The sequence below is a fragment of the Ixodes scapularis genome, unplaced genomic scaffold (assembly GCF_016920785.2).
Source record: "Ixodes scapularis isolate PalLabHiFi unplaced genomic scaffold, ASM1692078v2 PGA_scaffold4__175_contigs__length_147842914, whole genome shotgun sequence".
Taxonomy (NCBI): Eukaryota; Metazoa; Arthropoda; class Arachnida; order Ixodida; family Ixodidae; genus Ixodes; species Ixodes scapularis.
In genome coordinates, this window is record NW_024609879.1 from 105,274,046 (window position 1) to 105,294,371 (window position 20,326).

Sequence of the window (20,326 nt, forward strand, 5' to 3'; positions counted from 1 at the left end):
AAAAAAGGCAACGTCTCAATAGAGACGTTGCCTATTCTTTTTCTGTCGTCCTATGCGTTTTCCTTTTTCTGCCTACCCCGGTGTCAGGTTTACCATCATGTTCACAGATGGCGCCAGGTGGCCAGTGTGTTCTCTAGGCGTAAGAAATCAGAAGGACTCGGTCTTAAGAAAACGCGAGTGTGAGCGAGCCTTAACGCATTATTTCCAGCACTGGCGACAAATAACTGGTACGATAACGTAAGGAAAAACCCGTGTCATTGTATCGAAGTGTGACTCGGGCCTTCTGTCGTCCTTGTACAGTGCGGCCACCCTACCAGTGACCTTCCGGTGTCTGGAAGAGAACCTGCACATCGACAAGCGTGTCACCCGGTTCGTCCTTCCCGTGGGCGCCACTGTCAACATGGACGGCACGGCACTCTACGAGGCGGTAGCCGCCATCTTCATCGCACAAATGAATGGCATCAATCTCTCCGTGGGGGAGGTCATCGCTGTCAGGTAGCAATCCGCCCTTCCACCAGGTCCCTCTTGACCTTCTAATTTAATTAGACACTTCTGCGCTGCTCGAGTCCCTTCCTACTTGCACTTTTGGTGTTCTCTACGTCAGCAGAGCTGCCTCTTTTGCTTCAAACCGTTTGAACAGCGCATCTGCATTCCAAGCGGCTGTATAAGCTGCATAAGGGGATATCACCAGTTCAAGCTTCCACCCGGCCGATTTTGATCGAATGCGAATGTTGCATTAAGATAACTTGTAGTGATCATCACTGTGTGACGCATGATAAAGACCACAAACTTGCCAAGATTAACCCCTACTGCAGATTCATGAAAAACAATTTTAAAGCAAACTCACTTCCTGTCGTCTGGACTTATACGCATCCAATGAACCTTTACTGAAATGTGTTCCGCTCATGCTCAAGTTCTACTTTCATCTAGCAGTCGAGACTCACACATGTGCCTTGACGAAAACGGGAACAAACAAAACTAATAGATGACTCCTAAGGTTAGATCGTGGGAGTAAAAATAAGAGGAGGCGACATACCGGCTCGGGAGCCAGCCAAACGAGAAAACCCCCAAGTGAAACCGGAAGTAGAGGTCGCGGCCGGTGGTAATGCCACCAAGTGTGGTCCGTCCAATAGCGTCTTTTGGTTTTGGCCATCGTTGGGGGCGTGTCCCTCCAAACCGGAAGACTCCCCCGGCTTTACCTCCGGTGGCGTCATGTCGCCTCCAGAAGCTTCCTACCTCCATGGGTTGGACTCTCTACAAAACGGGTGTGCCAACATATCAGACAATCCTCTGATATAAGCTCCTATGACCGCTGCTAGGTGCTATGTTTATTCGAAAAAGGCCCGTGAAGTAGCCTCTGATGTATACGTGATAGACACGCGTCAGTTTGAACAGGTGCCTTCGTTGTTCCCTCGCAGCCTCACGGCGACAGCTGCCAGTATAGGAGCAGCCAGCGTGCCCAGCGCGGGTCTGGTCACAATGCTTCTGGTGCTCACGTCTGTGGGGTTACCCACAGAAGACATATCCATGATCGTCGCTGTCGACTGGATGCTGTGAGTGCCCTTTTTTTTCTCTCTCTCTCTCTCTTTTTTTGCTCTCAACGCGTGCGCACATTTTCCCGATTTTTGAAACATGAAATGCTTTTTTAAGATAACCCACAACCCTAAAATTTTGTCAGTCGGTCCGCCCTTGCATCTTCCGCTAAATATAACGCGGAAAGTGACGTAATGTGATGTCATGCGGCCTATCCATCTCGGGGAAATAGACGGCATGCGACCTATACGTGAATTCAGTTTCCCCGCTAAATGTAGCGGGGAAAACTTCATGTCACGCCAATTCTCTCTCCCCATTACTCTCTCCCCCCTCCCCTTTCTCCCTCCTACAGTGCCCTTTCCCCCTCCCTATGTGCTTCCCTTCCCGTCCCTCTTTCTCCTTGCTTGCTCGCTCTCTCTCACCCCCTTTCTTCTCTCCATTCCTTCCTCCCTCCTAAAGTGCCCTACCACCCTTCCCTCCCCATTCGCAGTTCTTCCCCTTCCCCCTTCCTGGACACGTGACACACCATTCAGTTTCCTCAAAATTGATATAGGTCCTTCACTACCGTAACGGCTGTTTAATGTCTTCCAAACAATTGATACAATGGCTCCTAAAAACTGATTTTCGTGCATTATAGAACTCTGAAGGTAAAGGTCGCAACGAAGTTTTTCTTCGGACTCGCACGAGCGGCCTCTACTTGCACGAGCGCCCTCTCTCGATGAAAGCGCTTCTTAAAGCCTGGAGCCTCCAACCCGTGGTCCCCACAAGGCTACACGAAAGAAACTCTTGAGATAGAGCGTAAACCCAGACCACCGCGAGTGTGCAGCCGCTGGCACAATGCGGCGAACTGGTAGGCTGCCTTCCAGTCGGTCATGGGGGGCCCCGCGAACAAGGAGGGGTCCTTATTTCGGAACAGGGAATCCGATCCTCCCGACTGCGGCTATAAAATAAAAAAAAAAAAAAAAAAAAAAAAGCAGGAAGAGAAGGTATTGCCGTCCGGAACAGATTCGCCGAGACGACAACCCGGGCTGCTTCTTTTCAGCGCAAAGCGACTTCACTCAATCTCTTTGAAAGCCCTCTAGCCTGTCTCGTCGTGGTTTTGTGTTTTCATTTCGGTTCCGTCGCCTGGCTGTCCTCGAACTGAAGGGAAACCGCGGTAGCGTTCGCGCTGGGATCGGCTGGTCACGTGCCAGGTTTTGTTTTTAGAACGCCCGCGGGACTCCCCTCCGGCATCGCTCTCCTGGGACCTCGACTTGTTGGGGAAGCTCGGGGTGCTGCCACTGCAGGGCTTTGGATCGTGCTGCAGGATCACGACCCTTCCTGAACCTTGTCGTCCAGGAAGGAGGAGCTTTTGTGACTCATTAGTTCGCATCCTTGAAATGGATTGAGGAGCACTCTTAGTAGAGAAAAAGCTGGTAAAATCTAGTGATTGCAGCAGTTACTATCTTTTTCTGAGCGGTACTACATTTTTACTAGCTATTTACTACCTCAAGCGCCCGATAGGTAGTAAAACGTTAGTAAGTGCGGTAGCTACAACATTTTTCTGACCGTTACTACCTTTTTACTAGCCATTTACTGCCTCAAACGCGCGACAGGTAGAACTGCATCTGCTACGCAGGGAGGAAAGAACATGGCTGCTGGGAACCTATGGGGACACTGTTTTATAGAATACCGCAAATAATTACTGTCTGCACCCTTACCTCTTAGTAGGAGATACATTTCTATGAATGTTTAGCAACAATATTGGAGGACAATATTGCAAACGATGCACCATGTTTGTAACATCGTTCACGGACGAGGTGGTCCCTGACCAGCCGACGTTTTTCAAAAGAGCAGTATAAAACATGCGAGGGTAGCCATTGGGGGCAGCGAATGGGTTCGCGTGTCGTCGCGTGTGTGTCATCTTTGTTCGAATTCCGTGTCCGTGTTAAATGTGTAATACGCGTGCAAATGGTCATGTAAGCATCGTGGAAAATTAATCTATCCCAGCGATATTACTTTTTGTTTTCTTCAAATTTTTAACTTGACGTTGACTACTGGGTTCGGGTATCGGTTACGTCTTGTGAGCGTCAGTGCCAGCCACTACCTAAACGTAGTGAAAGATACTAGGTTGGTTAGTACCTAACTGTTAGTAACCGTTACTCTCTTGACCGTTACTACCTACGGTCCATAGGTACCTAGAAACATATGCGACAAGCAGTTTCTAGCTTTTACCTAGTAAATACCGCTAGCTTTTCTTTAAAAGTGAATTGTACAATGCGCTGCTCCTTGGCCGACTGCCATTTTGTTCCGCTGCACGCCAGTTGCGCCAAGTGTACCCGTCTTTGACTATCCCTGGGCTGAACGTCGTAAATTGTCTTAGTTGTTTTAACACGTGATCGAGGGATTACATAGCTCGGCGTTTAATTTTATATCCGACCTTTAGCTTTGGAGTTGCTGTGTCAGTAACACCGACTGGACTCACTCTGCACGACGAGAAGCGCATCCCAACATGGCGTCGCTACACGATAACAGTTATATGCACTTTGCACAAAAAGTTTGCTCAGTTTGATTGGCTAGTCGAATTCGGCTGACGTGCAGTTTAAGGAAAGCGAGGCACAACGAGTCCCGACCACTTTGTTTCGTAAACTCGGCACCCAACGAGATTGGACACGAGGGTTGCGTCATCGTACGGCGAGGACACGGGTACAATCACGCGCTTCATGTCCGAGCAATGGCGGCCGCCAATGTTGCTCGATGGACTTTCGAAAAAGGCTCAGTTGGCTCCATCTTTGCGCGATGATGGTACGTGGAGGTAGAAGAGGCTGTTCGCAGGCTTCGGTTATCCTATGGTCACTGGGCGTGGCAAATCCCATGCATCTCATTATCTCCCCGTAGCCAATGAGACTGCAGGGTTAGACAATGAGACGTCAAAGAACCAATGACGAAGCAGGAAGCGTGAGCGTAATGAGCCATACCCTGCGTTTGCTAAGACGTCAGTGACTGTTGGCTAGAGGCGGTGCTTCTGGTGCGGATCTTATTTTTAAACATATACCACAGTGTTACTCCGGCTAAACCATTGGGGGCACCTGACATATACTCACATCTCACGTTAAAGTCTACACTACGATCGGAAGTAGCTAATCAAACAGCGCTAAAAGGGCATAATCACGGCGCTCGTTGAGTATAAAACGTCTAACATTCCGGCATCTTGCTTTCGTTTCCGCGCGTGTATGCACTCATGTCCTGTCCCACCTCGCAGGGACCGTATTCGCACGTCCATCAATGTCCTGGGCGACGCCTTCGGGGCGGGCATCGTGTACCACCTGTCCAAGGGGGAGCTGGACAAGATGGACGCCGAACACGCCCGGCTCGAACTCGAGGCTGGGGACGCGGCCCGCAAGGGCTCCTACGCCAGACGCGTGAGCGGCGCTTTTCCGGGAGCTTCTGCGCCGCCCGGACACCCCGCGGGACTCAACTTCCACCCCGCCGACGGGAACAACAGTGAAACGCAGATCTAGAGGCCCCAAGCCCTACCCTGCCACTCCCTTACGTTTTCCGCGTCAGCTTTTCACCTTCGCTGCATCGCCCAGTCAGAGCGAGGAGTTCGTTTTGATTGACGTTCGCAGACGACATACCTGTCCTGTACAGCGGGCCGCGATGGGCCATGACGGGACAGGGAGAGTCATCTGGATCTTTCTCTGCCGTCTTATGTCCTAATCCTGCTAGAGCGACAAACGGAAGCAACCGACACGGAGAAGCCTGAAAGCACGTGCAGCGTGCACGCGAAAGTACCTTTGGCAAGCTTGGGATCACTCGCGCTTACTTCACGAGCACGGAGAGACTGCGAGCCTGTTAGATACCTCCACATGCATGTTGCACGTGCTTGAGGCTTTTCGGTCAGTTCTTTTGTTTGTCGCTCTATCGGGGTTCGGGCATTAATTAAAAAAGCCCAGTACGTTCTGATCATGATCCCCTATTTGTTTCCACTACTAGTCCACTATTAGGTGCCGCTTAGTTCTTTAAAAGAGGTATCAGAACTTACGCTGCCCACGTCTGGCCTCAGAAGTTCCTTGGCAACTGTATACGAACACACGTCCACTGGTACATAGGGCTCTCTAAAGATGTATTCTTGGACGGGCGCTGCGGCCCTGGTATTTCTTCACCGCGTCTAACGTAGGTCTTTTAATCCGGATTCCTTAGGATACAAGTTTCAATTAATATTTTTGTGTTTGCATTTGTTATTCATTGTGTTGTCCGCGGCTGCACTGGCGTATCATGCAGGTCCAAGGTTTGCATCCGCCTGTTGCTTCTGTCAGGAAATTCATTTGTTTGGGTCGTGGGAAAGTACATGGAGAGGAGGGGAGGCCATCAGTCAGTCAATGTTTAGAGATTGGCCCCATATTCTTGTGCAACCTGAAGAAAATGGCTGAAATCAACAATGGTAGGGCCATCTAAATAGGTGCAGAAGGTCGAGCCAATTGTGGCGTTATGCCGGGTCATATGCAAAAACGGACAGGAGAAAAGAAGCTGACCCAAAGGAATGACTAAAAAGAAGTGGTCCGAGAGGTTGAACTGTGTATGCTCCTAGTGTTTGAAGGTTGACTGCTGGGTGACAAGACAGGTTAGAAGCGACTGAGTGAGAGTGATCTTTAGAAAGAGGAACGAGACTGACTGAACATGCTCTGAGTTCGCGTCGATTAAGTATGTTGCGTTGGTTGGCGCGGTTCTTTTTTGCTGTAACATTCAGTGAAACTTAGACGCAAGACGATTTGCGGCTGACATCGTGTATGATTGTTTTTATTTTTGTTTCTGTTTGTAATTTCTTTAGTCGCGGTTACTTAGCTCTTCCACTTTCTTGCGGACGGTTGCTATCTACTATAGTAGTGCTATATATATAATATATAAACTATACTCATTGTGGTTGACGAAGACGAACCCCTAAAGGAACATTTCTCGCGTTGCTTATTGTGTAAATGCTTTTCTAAAGTATTTTTTTCTTCTCATTTTTGCGAGGGTTTGTTGAGCAACACACACTGTCTGAAAGGCACATGAGTTTCAATGTATCTGTATAAGTGATTTCATATTAACTTTCTTTTATTTCGTTTGTCTGACGGGCTGATTCAAAGGTGACTTCATAGAAAAAAGCTATGCGATTAAATCTAGAAAGAAATTAATGGAGAGTGAAAAAAAAAAGACGCGCACACGAATCCAGCGATACATAAGCCAACGCGGTATTTACAAACAATTCCGCGCTTGTCTCTGCGCACTACACGTGCGCAGAGATTAGATTCACGAAAGGTGAAGCATAGACGCATGCCCCGTACCGACAGCAGCGCCACCGCTATGGTGTCACGTCAGAGCCGCATGCCTGTCTACACGGTTGACATCCCCGTAACCAGACACGTTTATAAAGAATACCAAACCCCAAGCAGGTGAAGCCTGTTATTATATCATTAAAGAAAAACTTTTAAGTCTTCCATATAAACCAAACGCAACCATAAAAAAGAAGTTCACAAATAATAACAGAAAAGGAACGCATCTGGTCGAATGACACACTGGAGAACATGGTAAGGGTGAAAACCACAAGCAGCTGGCGCTGATGATTAGCTTTTTTTTTTCTGTGCATCTTCATTTCATGTGCCTTCTGGAAGATTGCGAAACTGGGCGTGCCCTATCGCTTCGATTAAAGGCGTTTACAGCCGCCAAAACTTGGACAGGACAGAGCTAGAGAAGTCTGTCCCTCGTGCCCGCTAAGGGTATTGCGTACCACATTGCGACAACATGGCTATATTTGCGCCCCTAGCACATAGAATGCATCACATTCTTTTTTTAAGAACCTTTCTTTTTTTCTCGTACGCGTGTAACGAAGACGTGCTTGTAAAAAACGGCCTTGGTTTTGTCCGTTCTTGTGCAACTCGGAAGTCAACTAAAAAGCTTTCTCCAGGTTTCAAGGACCCTCCCGTTTTCATTGGTTGCGTCGGCCATTTGTATGCGACGTCTGACTCGCTCGCATGCATGGCCTTGACAGCAGAGTTCCTCCGAGTCTCATTCAGGGTGAGGCAGGTTAACATATACACACACAAAAAAAAACAAGAAAAAAAAAAACGTGGGTGGTGTAGTTTTTATAGGCCAGCGCGCGTACCAACTCCAGGAAGTCGCTCCCCGCGTCCCGGCACACTTTAATTAACGCGCTACACAATTCTTTCCTTTGGGCATACATTTTACATTGTGACTGCTCCTAGATACCAACAAGAAAGTTAGTTAGGTGGCTGAGGTTAAATAATTTACATGAGTGCACAGACCAGTCCCAAGTGAAGAGTTTGGCGGGCTTCGTCCGTCTAGCGGGATTTACTCCTGCAGAAAATCCGCAGTCCCTCTGTTCCTACATCATACAAAAGACACTGTCTTCGCTGCAGACATGACAGGATTGCCTGCAGGTATATCTAAAATATGTTCGAGCCCCGTTAGATTCATACATTTGTATTCCTGTAACGTATCTGCAGACAGTTTTTTTGTATGACCAATAGGACAGTACCATCATACAAGAGAGAATCACGTCTCAGACATTGTATGTACACTGCCTCTTGTATGATGCATTTGCAGTTTTACCGCGCGTTAAGGCCACTTCTTTCTTCATGATGCTTTTTCGCGTCATCTCGAACCAGGCCAGCGTTCTCTCCGAGTTCCTTCAGCCTCGTACCCTCATTTTATAAGATCACTTCATCGACGCTGTGAATGTCACAGACCTCAGTAGGTGTGTATACAACTGTTGTAGTACTCGATAGCCCTTTATAATTTTTTTTTATTATTCCCAAATGTTTGTTACAATTATGTAACATCCTACGATCCTTGCACATGATGTTTGTTGTTTTATATATATATATATATAGTATATATACATTGAAAGCTTCCGGTTCTACTGCCTTTTGTACATTATTTACTTTTCCCTCTGTTATCCCGGTTGTCTTTGTTTGCGGCCCTCGTTGATTTTGGGACGCTAAGAAGACGATAACCAGACGCAAGCTAAGCATACGTCGGTGTCTTTATTGCTTGTAGGATTGATTGGTTGAATTCGTTGTTTCCACTAGAGAAAAAGAAAAAAAGAAACGTCACCGGTAAAATTTGGTGCGCTTTAACCAAAGGTAATCTCATGTCTTCGGCGGCGTAAAAGCCTAGGTGTCCTAACTCCGTTCTCGACCATTGATAAGGTTTCTACCAAACGCATACCTTAGGGATTATACAGCGATGGTGCAGGAGAGCTGGGATTTGTTTACCACTTTGTTAAAATACCTGAGTCGGTAAATATACGAAAAGTAACCAAAGTAGAAAAGACGGAAGGACGATATTGAACTGAACAAACGATTCAGCTATGTTTGAGACGTTTTCTTTCGTTATTTCCCTGTTCCTGCTACTTCGGTTGTTTATCGTACCTTCGCCTTGTGTCAGTTGTTTAATCAAAACAGTAAACGTACCTTAGTCTTCATAAGGTTTCTATAACTATACAGAGCTGAGGGATACTCGAAATTACAACTGTTAGGGTTTCGACGGTGCATTAAAGCTGGAACATTTGGTTCAGCCGCGTGTCGAGTTTAGCACGCGAACTGGCTTTAAAAAAATGCTTTCGCATTAAAAACTTACATTAGCATATCTCGAGCAATAACCTTACGACATATCAACCGTCCCGCGCTCTGTAACTACCTAAAAGCGTAGGCGTTTATGATGAACATACAATACCAGTCGGTTCATTTTGTTTAGGCAGATCAGTTAGGTCCAGAATTATCTCACGTCAGTGGAAGCTACACTTGTTTCTTTTCATTGTTTTTTATGTAAATGAACTGGACTTGCTATCAAGCATGGTTGCGTCAGTTATGTATTGCAATCCTTCCAGGCCCGATAACATATCGATCGTGATAAATCCCGAGAAATGGTGATTGCGTCCAAACGTCGGAGATGGACTCGTTTACAAACCAAGCTTGCTTGCTCACAGGAGCTGTAGGCCATCGCGCGAGCACAGAAACCTGTTTTTTTGAAGGGCGAAGCATCTGCACATACTGGATGAACGGATGGATGATTACCAGCTGAGTCCTTTTATTCAGACGGTGGCTCGCGCTACCTAGCCAGTGCTCCTTTGCACAGCCAGCGACACAACCTTGTTGTAACGTCATAAACATATGGTGGTTTGTCACGTCGGATAGTTTCTTGAGTGCATACCGCTGTCAGCGTCAAGTGAAAAGCTCTAGCTTGAACCGCTCGTGTACGCCGAAAGTCGTGTTTCTGTTAGAGATCGAAGTGTTTAGTTCTGACAGACCACGTTACAGCCCAGCCAAAAAAACAAAAAGAAAGTAACTGTACACAAATATTTCAAAACTACTAGTGTAAATACATGTTTTTTTTTTCCTTGGGGATTTGTTTACTCCCCAATTGAAGGATGGAACGCTGACTGCGCCAGGGTTCTCGCAAAAGCCTTGTATTTAGATAGGCTTTTTTTCTTCTTTTGCTTTTCTTTTCCTTCGTTTTTTTTTTTTTTTTTGTATGACATGTGTATTTCCCGGTGCTTTGTTAGAACACAGTACAAATCCTGTATCCAAACTAATGATGTTCGTGTTTTAACGGCTATGTCATCGTCACGTTGTTACGAAGAGGCACCCTCAACATTGCGTTTGGAAATAGCACCGGAAAAAGAGAGGAACACACAGACACACATACAATGACAAACATACCGCACGAGGCGTCTTATGTAGGATTTATTGCCGGCCGCATAATCCTTTCCGGATTATCATCCGTCGCTGTCCGCCATACCTCGTGCCGCTCCCGACCAATCACAACCAGCCAAGCAAAAAGAAAAAAAAAAGAAGAAAAAAAAAAAGAAACAGAACTGTTGTCTTTCAAAGTGCGCGCGTTTTTTGTGTATAAGTGTGCATGTGAGTGTATACAACTATGAGCGCTTTTTTTTAGACAGTCTAGAAAGCGCAATGCCTTGAAATCAGTCTTTCGAAGTTGGTACATATTATATATATATACATATAAATATATACTGTCTACTGCTACTGCGTGTAATGCCTACTACCCCATGACAAAGTCCACCACACAGCACCTGTTAACGGACCTTAACTTTATAGTTCACTTGTACAAACCATACAGGTCACTTTTGTCTTCTTTTGTTGTCGGTGTTAATTTTTCTGCGCAATAAAAAAAAAAACTGCACACCCTTATCAGTGTAAATGCTTCTCCCAAGAATACTAATCGTGTTAAGTGAACTCTCCTATGGACCTGAACCAATCAAAATAAAACAAAAACATGCACTGAGTGTAGAAGTGCTTCCGATAAATCTGTTCGGATACTAACCAGCTGTAAGGTTGAACTGCAAAAGAATACAGCCAAATCTTCATTTGAAGCGGTTATTCCCAAACACTGCTTTTAATATTAATAGGCCAATAATTCAACGTCAAGACTAAAAGAAGTATCCGTGCCACAAACTTTTAGGACAATTCCTGCAAACATTTGACAGGGTGTAACCCCTCTAGAAACGGCAGTTAACCATCCCATTAAGTTTTTCTCCTGAGTATCGTTTTACATTTAGTTTTGTTTTAGGTGTTCCTAGAACGTAATGATAAGTGCCCCCGAGCTTTGGTGAAGCACCACGTGTCTGTTGTACCCAAACTCCGCTCTTTTGGCTTCGTTATTTCGTTTCTTAAACATGCCTCACCGTTTTCTAATGACACGTTTTGAGTGGAACCTCCGCCTTTGAAAGCGGCTTTCAGAACGTAGATTCAGAGTTTGCAGCTAAGTAACTTTTGATGGCCTTCTTTTTTAGACCGCTGCTGGGCACTTAGCGCAGCATACGTTTCTGTAAACCAACTCACCCTCATATTTCATTTTTACAGGATGAGATCACATACAAAATGTGCGATTTCGAACGAGCCTCGGCCGCAATGAACCCAAGACCGCAATGCTGGCAAAAGACAAAAAAAGAAAAAGAAAAGAAAGAGTTGGAGCTTAACTTGGCCACGACGTAGCGTTCCCAATCAGAAACGCTGTGTCATTGTAGTGGCGATCCAGTTTGTAGAATATAATTAGATACACCTCTTGACCTGATAGCGTTTAGAACAGAGGAACGTGAAGCAACACACCATGAAAAAAATGCGTGAGCATCTACCTGATAATAAAAAGTAAAGTAAATTGTGCAATGTAACTCATGAGCACATATTCAAGTCAAGCTTTGTGTCACATCCCTGACTCAATCCGTACTTACACTTCGGCTGCTGTGAGGCAAGCTGGATGCAAGGAAATTATTTAGTTTATAGAAATACAAACAGAAGCAAACAGCCAGGGGCGTTGTGTGTTTTGGTTGGCGTTCGCTGGGTTCTCCAAAAACGATATAGTCCAAGCGGCAATTAAGGAACAATTCATGAACATATCACTGAATCCTCTGTGCTCCCCCAAAGCGACTGCAAATATGTGTCTGTCGTTTCGTTTTCGTAGTGTGAACAAAGTCAGCGCGGCGGGTTCGGATATGTGGCAGCCGGTGTATAACTCCTTCCTCTGCCTCTCTCTTTGTTGCGTTGATGTCGCGGTTACGTTTGTCCTTTCTTCTCGCCTCACTTTGTCGTCGGAAGATGTCACGTGACTGATCACCAATAAAGGCGTCCATCTTTGTAAGGACTGCAAGTTGTGTCATCTCTTCCTGCAACCGGCTCTTACTACGAATCCACCTCATTCTTTTGTTTGCGAAAAAATTACGACGACGCCCGTATGGGAGGCGAAACATTTATTGAATATGTTTATTACACTACATACACAACTTCCAAGGACGACTGAAATGGCAAGCATGCGGAGCCTAATTTTTGGGCAACCGGCACGCCTACTGAAAATGCCCGAGAGCACAAAACTCGCCACATATTCTCAGACAAACACGGCTCCCCACGTCCCCACGGAGAGCTGGGCCGCACCGCCATCGGACTTGCGGACGTTCTTATGAACGAAACTTCAAAATCATGTCGAGCACGTCTTCGACTCACCGCCAACGGCAGCAATAGTGACGCAAAGCAAAACGGACACTCATCCCAAGCAAAAGGGCGACTAGTATTTATAATAATAATAATAATAATAGTGTTTATTTTTCCATCAAACAAATGATGTAGGGAGACTGAGGAAAAAAGCTGCGTCATGCAGCCTCGACGAGTCCCCGGCCCTCCTCTCACACAAACAGCAGTGGCACATGAAAAAATAAACAAGACACAATGACATTCAAAAAGTAATCGGGCGGCAATATTAACGTTTTTCGCAGTAACATAAAAATGAAAATGTCATACATGTATACATTTCGATATATACACAGAAAATACAAAGCATTATACATCGCAAAACTCTGCGAAGGACTACTAAAAAAACACACTGGAAAAAAAATTCTCGAATATCTTGTCTCGATGACTTAATGGGATCAATATTTTCGGAGCTAAGAAAATTAAGTAGGCTTGGAAGCGTATAAAATAACATATGCTCAGCATGGGTCGTTCTAATATTGGGTAACGTCCGGTTTTGCAAACTTCGAGTGAGGTAAGTTGGTACTTTTGGAGCAAGAGAAGCCAGGTCAATCAGATTAAGATGATTTTTTTGTACTTCAGATTTATAACACACACACGAACGATATCTATATATACTATTAACATTAATAAATTTCAAACTTTTAAATAAGGGTTCACAAGGGTGGTCATATGGGACATTGGAAATGTTTCTTAGCATCTTTTTCTGCAACAGAAGTAGCTTATTTAAGTTTGTACTTGCACTATTACCCCAAACTAGGTGGCAGTAATTTATATGAGAGAAAACTAAATTTATAAATTAAAAGTTTGACACTTCTTGGTAAAAGATGGCGGTGTCGATACATCAAGCCAACAACGCGCGATATAGTTTAAGCAAAATATAATTAACATGATCGCCCCATCGCATTTGATCCGTGAATACAACACCAAGAGTCTTAAAGCTAGGACTTCAATTTTAGTCGAATTTAAAACGATATCACAAGTAATAGTAACATTCTTGTTTTTTGGGTGAAATAAAACCGCTTTTGTTTTATTTTCATTGATCTTTAGAACATTACAACTGCACCACTTAACTAGGTCTTTGAGAGTTTCATTTGCGTTATTTATTAGTTCATTACAGTTATTACCTGCAAATAGTAAACTAGTATCGTCCGCGTAAATTACATATTTGATATTTTTATTTAAGTTCACGATATCACTGACATATAAATAAAACAAAAAGGGACCTAGAACACTTCATTGGGGAACTCCATATTCAATTGGTTTTATATTAGAAAAATAGCCATTTATATGGACGTATTGCTTACGATGTGAAAGATATGACGCAATTAAAGCTGATACCTGTCCACGAAAACCATATTTTTCTAGTTTTTTTATTAACAGCAGTGGCTAGTTTAGCAGTGGCAAAACTAGCCACAAAGCATCTCGGACTATGAGCTGCTCCAAATAAAGTCCGTTCATTCATTCATTCATCGCCTGTTATGTAAAGTGCGCGTGCTTAACTTAGTTATGACGTCTCCCGTCTTGTGGACTATTTTCCAGTTACAAAATCCAGCAAAGAAATTGCTTGGTCGTACGGGCATGTCCCGTAGTTCGTAGGATACGCTCCTGGTCTCCGGGCGCATTTCACAGATGTGAGTGGCTCTGAGCGAGTGTTGCAGCTGCAGTGTTCGAATCTTACGCTTCAACTTGACGGTTTCGCGTATCACTGTAGAGTCGTGTTGTGAGACCAAGGACGTATTCCAATTTGATTAATAAAAAAAGTATTAGACTTGTCCCACTGGAGAGACAAACAACAAACAGTCTTCGCCGACATCGTTCATAGCCCTTGTCAAAAATCTCATTTACGCTTGTACTTAACTAACTGGCTACAAACTATTGTATGTCCATGAACGTCAGGTACTGCGGAAAATTGCGATGGTCTTCAAAAGGCCGCTTTTTTGTTACGTTGGAATTAATGGTCGGTTGGATTTCGTATTGTGAGACAACACCCTATCGACCGCAAAACGACTTATGATTTTTTAGTGGTTCAACTTTTTATGTTCAGAAACATTTCTAATTGGAACCTTTGGCAAAAAAGCGGGTACCATAATGACGTCACTGTTTCCTGCACTTTATGAAGGCTGATACGTGTATTCTTTCCACAAAAGCGCTTGAAAGTGGCAATTGTTGCAAAACGGATGGTTTACAGTCTCGGTATTTCCAACGACATGTACAGCCAAAAGCATCTGAGATATCTGACAGTCTTCAAAGTTCTCTTATCAACTGCATTTTCAAACTGGGATTTAAGCGATCTCGATTGCAGCTGGCTTTATGATGGCGAGACGCAAATTACAGAAGAAAGGAAAGCAAACTTGCGCTTTAAAGGCAGCGAGAATTTATACCTTTTTGTGCTAAGGTTACCGACCGTTTCTTATTATTCATCGCAGCATATAAAACAGTAAATAGCCGACAAGAATGCCGAATTACGAAACATGAACACTCCTAGAAATAGGGGGTGTATAGGGGTACACCCCTTGTCTCCCATGTAACACCCCAAAACAACAATTCGACGTTCAGTCCACAGACGTCGGACCGACGATACAAACTTTCACGAGCGGCCATAGAGTCGACCGATGCAACTTATTAAAATAGCTAATGTATGCATTAAAAGCTACAGTAAGTCAATCAAGGTTTTGTTTGGCACTGCTGCCAAACCTCCGTTTTTTGTTCTAGTGTTTGGTACGCAGATTAGCTATTTAGTGCGTTATATCCAACAGCTATCAAGCGGCTCGTAAAAGTTGGTGTCACCAGCTCGACGTCAGTGGACAGAACGTCCAAATGTAGTTTTGGGGTGTTACATACGGGAAAAGGGGACTACCCCTATACACCCCCTATTTCTAAGAGTTAAGGTGGTAAGCTACGCCCTGTCTTTATTAAACTCTTAATGACTGTATTAGTAGCGATTATAAGATACGGTAAGCCGGGGTTAATCTGCTTATACACCATACAAAAGACAGTCTGCATAGAGATTCGAACGCGAGTCACTGCTAGATCTGTGATTCGAATGCCGCATGGCAATGAGTTCAAGGAGAAACTTCAACACTTGTCATTCGAACCGCGCATATTGCGGCGACTCGTGCTTCCAGACTGTCGTTTGTACGATGTATGGACAGTGTGACCTCGGCTTTACGCTTTCTGAGAGCCGCGACGCCGCAGAAAGGTGAGTGGTCCAGGCTTCGGAGGCCGACGAGGGCGATGCGTGTGAAACGCCAGCTTCCACAACTCGCTGGACATTCGGAAAGCTAGTCGGCGAGATTTCTGGTCGCCGCGATTGGCCAGCAGCGTCAAGGTCAAGCTCGTTTCAGCCGATCTGACATCGTCATCGTCATCGCCAACGCCATCGCCATCGCCATCACCATTTCGCCACTTCGCGTTGTAAGAAAAACCTGAAGTGTCTACTTTCTTGCAAAGCATTGGGGGGGGGGGGGGGGGGGGAAGAAACTGACCTAAAGAAACTGACCTGAAGAAAAAAAAAACAGTGTGCGCTGTGGCAATGAGAATGACGTTTCACCCCGCCAGTGCCACGGCGTAGAATGTTTCTTTAGGCCTAGGCGTATTTGCAGCCCCGTCATTGGCCGAGCTTCCTCCTCAAATTGCAGTGATTGGCTCTCCCTTGCGCTTTTGCGGGAAGGTAGACCCTTCATGATTTCTTACGAGTGCAACTCCAAAGCAGGCTTGTACAAGTTACTCGAAAAAGAAGCAAGAAAGAAAGTTATCGATAAGAATTAAATTTTACACTTGGATTAAAAGGATTCAATTGTATTACTCGATTACCAAAGACGAAAAGTATAATTGGCCGTTACTTAAAGAAAACAAAAAAAAACGTTACTTTTTCCATTATTTCAGATTTTCAAAACTGAGCTTTCTGCCGGTTCAAAAACGGGCCTTTCGTGTTGTTCATGATTCGATTAGAATCAGCGATTTATAGACTTCTTATCTTCTTATTCCACCAATTGTGGTAAACGATACTCCTCTCGGAGATTTCGTTCCAGAACTCGGTGGTAGAAAAGTTGAAGGAACAAAGGACGCCATTAAAAACGGGAGAAGCAAAAAGTTACGGTTACAAGCAATTTTACTGCTTCCAAAAGTATTCGGATTACTGTTGTGATTACTTTCTAATACATGTAATCGAACGATTACAAAATTACTCCGAAAAGTAATGAATTATGAGTATTTTGATTACTTGTGAGTACCCTACAAGTCTGCTTCATAGGGATGCACGCCACAAGATATGGTACAAAGAGGTCTAGAAGTGCATATAGCTGTTGATCGCCAACACTTGCTAAAAAAAATATCAAAAAGTTTTTTTTTTTTTTTTAATTCGATATGTTGTGTTTAGGGCACGTACCATTATTATCTCGGATAACTTTCTGTGGGTGTGCAGTTGAAGGGAAACCAGTGCATGAACGTAGAGTAATGCTTTGCATGCATGCGCACCCTCCTGTTGTCCGAAATGCCACAAGAAGTTTGAAGAGCTGAAGGTGTCCCACGAACTGCGTTGAGCGAGGGAATGCCATTTTTAGTTGTGACGCGATGTAATCATATCAAAAAAAAAAAAGTCGTTAAATTTGAAAAAAAAGGTATAAATACACCCTCCCTTGTTTTTTAGAGACGATTAAAAGACCTCCAGAACGAAGGCCTTTAGACAGTCGGCAAATCAGCGTGCGATCTCGATTGCAGGCGTGCCCCTGTGCATGCTCTGGTTGTCAGTTTTGTACAGATCTGTTCTGAAGACCTTTAAGTACCATTGAAGCAGGGGGATAACTATGTGCTGCTTTGCTCGTTTATTTTTTGCCTGGTTTGCGCGTCATTCTCTCCTGGAGTTTGAGAAGACTTCTTTCAATAAATATATAAAACTTTCAAGGTCAATAGTTCCGTAATTAGGTATTTTAGGTGGCAGACACCAAGTATACCGTAAGGACGGTCGAGCTTTTGTGGTTTGGGAACGAGCGATATTTGTGGTTCCCCCGGCCGTTTCGGTATGTCGGGCGAGGGATCATTCCTCATGAACTTTCCGCCGGCTGAACGTGTTTCGTATGTTATTTTTCTTTTATTGGCGGGGGTCAGTACGCCCCCGCGAGCCTCTTCCGAAGACGGTCGGTTCTCGGCAGAGGCGCCGGGGTGGCGGGGTCCCACTCACTGCACAGCGGGCAGCATAGGATTCTCATCGTAGCTGTCAGCCGGGGTCCGTTGCTGGCCCGACGGGTGTCAATGTCGACTATTGGTCAATGTGTGTGACGTGCCTTCACAAAAATAATAAACAATTGGCCAACTTCTGCCCGAGGGCAAGCAGGTTGCAGTCCTCAAAAGCCTGCGGCCGAGCGAGAGTGGGCGATTTTTGGGCTGTGATGTTGACCCCGCGTAACTGGTGAATTAGGAATCTTATACTTTGTACATGCATAAGGAATTGAGTATATTTTGCGTAGCAAAGTGTTTTTGTATATTTTAGTGTAAATAAAGATTTTATTTTTATATTGCGGTACCACGAAGGTCTCTGTCGCACTCATCTGACTCGACGTCGAAGAAGACCTCATCGACCATCGCGGCCCCGCAACGACACCGCGGGGGGCCCAAACATCAACGTCATATAAAAAAAGAACCATCTTTACTTCAACCAAAGCCAAATTCCGAAAATGTAAAACGGTCTCAGCGGAACCATAGTATTAAAATGGCCGTACGTGCCTAACACACTTCGCGCAGAACTCGACTTCGCACGAATGGCGCCCAAGACACACGCGTTGCATAACGAGCCTCGTTATCGGCGCCCTCTTCCTTGACCCCCGCGAGCTGGCAGCTCTAAGTTCTCCCGAGACAGTCACGATTCATTTCCCCAAATCTGTGCCAGACATCGGACGAGCCTTCTCAGATAACGAGTTATGGCAAGCAGTTCTCAATGCCGCTGCGAGAGTGTCTTACGTTTACACTGCTGTAAGCCTATATCTGCTTCGCGTCCGCATGCCGTGTCCGTCGGAGTCGAATTACCGAGCGATACTTTTTTTTTTTCATTGCCCGTTTTGCACCAAGTATACGAGCGCAGCCAATGAGGGAGCAAATCGAGCAAAGTGCACCGTCATGGTGTTCGTCAAGTATCGTCTGTATCGTGCGCAGAAACCAGATTTGCGTGAGGCGAACCTTCCGCGCATGCGCGGTGCCGACAGCAGCGCCATCACAATGCATCGTGATGTCAGAGGGTTGAGTCGGTCTATAGCAACGTTACTGGAGCAACTAAGCTGGAAAACTGCCATAGGGCCTGGTCTCAAAAAGTGGCACCAATCCGTACCCGAGAACCGAACTATTGGCGATTGCAGCGCCGCCATTTCTCCCGCAGCGGCCACTTGGGGAACTGCACGGCTGCTTGTACTGGTTTCGGGAGTATCGCATTCGATAGCGTCCGCTGCGTCTGTGTGATTTTGACTTTAATCCGACATTTTTTGGCGCCGAAACGTATACAGTGGAAGGGACGGCTGCCAACCCACGCCTCCCAAGCGGACGCGCCGCGATTATGTACCGAAGTCAGGACGGACCCAGGTCGGGACGCGCTACCTAGAGTCACCGGTAAAACATGGCTGTATAAAAACAACATTAATTGTGCCGCAAAACTGTGTAAACTAAAATGGTATGCAAACATTACGCTTCTGTCATTTTGTACTAATCTCCAATAAAAGTTCCTACAAAAAGAGCCTTTTCTGTTGGGTTTTACGCAAAACATGCTTTTTAAAAGCTCATGGTAACCACAGTAAAGATGAAAAATTGAGCTGCCATCTTGGCACCTCGAGCCTGGGAGTTTCGGTATGTTGGAAACATTCAGTGACTCTAGCAGTAGCCATATAAAGCCAACTCGTCGCTAAAGAGTGGCGCTGTTATCGTACTTAGCTCGGTCTCGGTGGACGCCAGAGGCCCAGGTTTTAAGGGCGAGTTTCTCAACTGGGTGTTTTAGCAACGTTGGTCTATGGTCAGTGACGGTTTGAGAAACGCAGGGCGCGGTTCATCGTGTTCACGCTTCTAGCCTCCCGATTGGTTCCTCGGCCTTCTTATTGGATAATGCCTCAGTCTGATTGGCTGCCCAGCGATAAGGAGATACTCGGGATGACTCCACGTGCCGTACGTTTCTCAAGCTGTGAGTGACCTGACGTAAACGTTGTCCGCTGCCCTTGAAGGACAATGGCGCGCCGTTCTTTAAGCCGAAGGATACACGCAGGAAAGTGGCAACAATATTTCAGTATCCTGAAGGAAACAAAAAACACGCATAGTGCGAAGAACACCAGTCGGGTATCATCCGCAGTGAAGTTGTTGACAATTTACGAGAAGCGGGGGAGGCGAAGACGACAAGACAGGACTCAAACACGAGGAGGTCATAGACAAACCGAACAGTCTGCGTTGAGGGGCCCTAAAAATAATCGCCTACCCCCGGTGCGATGCGGCCTCGCCCCGCGCGGCCTGACACCCATTCCAGATCTCTCGCGTCCACACCGAAGAACGCGATCAAAGGCGTCGCTTCCACACGGAGTCGTTCCGCCGTGCCACGACCTTCTTGTCCTCGTCTCGTTCCTCCACAACTGCAGGAAGAGAAAACCTCGGCAGAGCAAAGAAAGGACCTCCCCCCAACCCCCCCTCCATGCCTCTTCTCTTCCATGTGCTTTTTTTCCCGCTTCCACTGTTTGTTTTTGTCCGCGCATATTTCCGGCAAGATGACGGTGACCCCCCTCTCCTGTTCACTCTCCATCTCT

At 45.6% G+C, this 20,326-nt stretch overlaps 1 protein-coding gene across 1 annotated transcript in view; it reads left to right on the forward strand.

Annotated features, from left to right (window-relative positions):
- LOC8028620 (excitatory amino acid transporter) overlaps positions 1-12,180 on the forward strand; it is an 87,833-nt gene extending 75,653 nt beyond the window's left edge. The window contains exons 8-10 of the mRNA XM_029983357.4: positions 301-495; positions 1,419-1,553; positions 4,775-12,180. Of these exons, the coding sequence (XP_029839217.2) occupies positions 301-495; positions 1,419-1,553; positions 4,775-5,033 (589 nt within the window). The 3' untranslated portion in view covers positions 5,034-12,180. The remainder of the gene's footprint in view (positions 1-300; positions 496-1,418; positions 1,554-4,774) is intronic.
- The last annotated feature ends 8,146 nt before the right edge of the window (positions 12,181-20,326 follow it).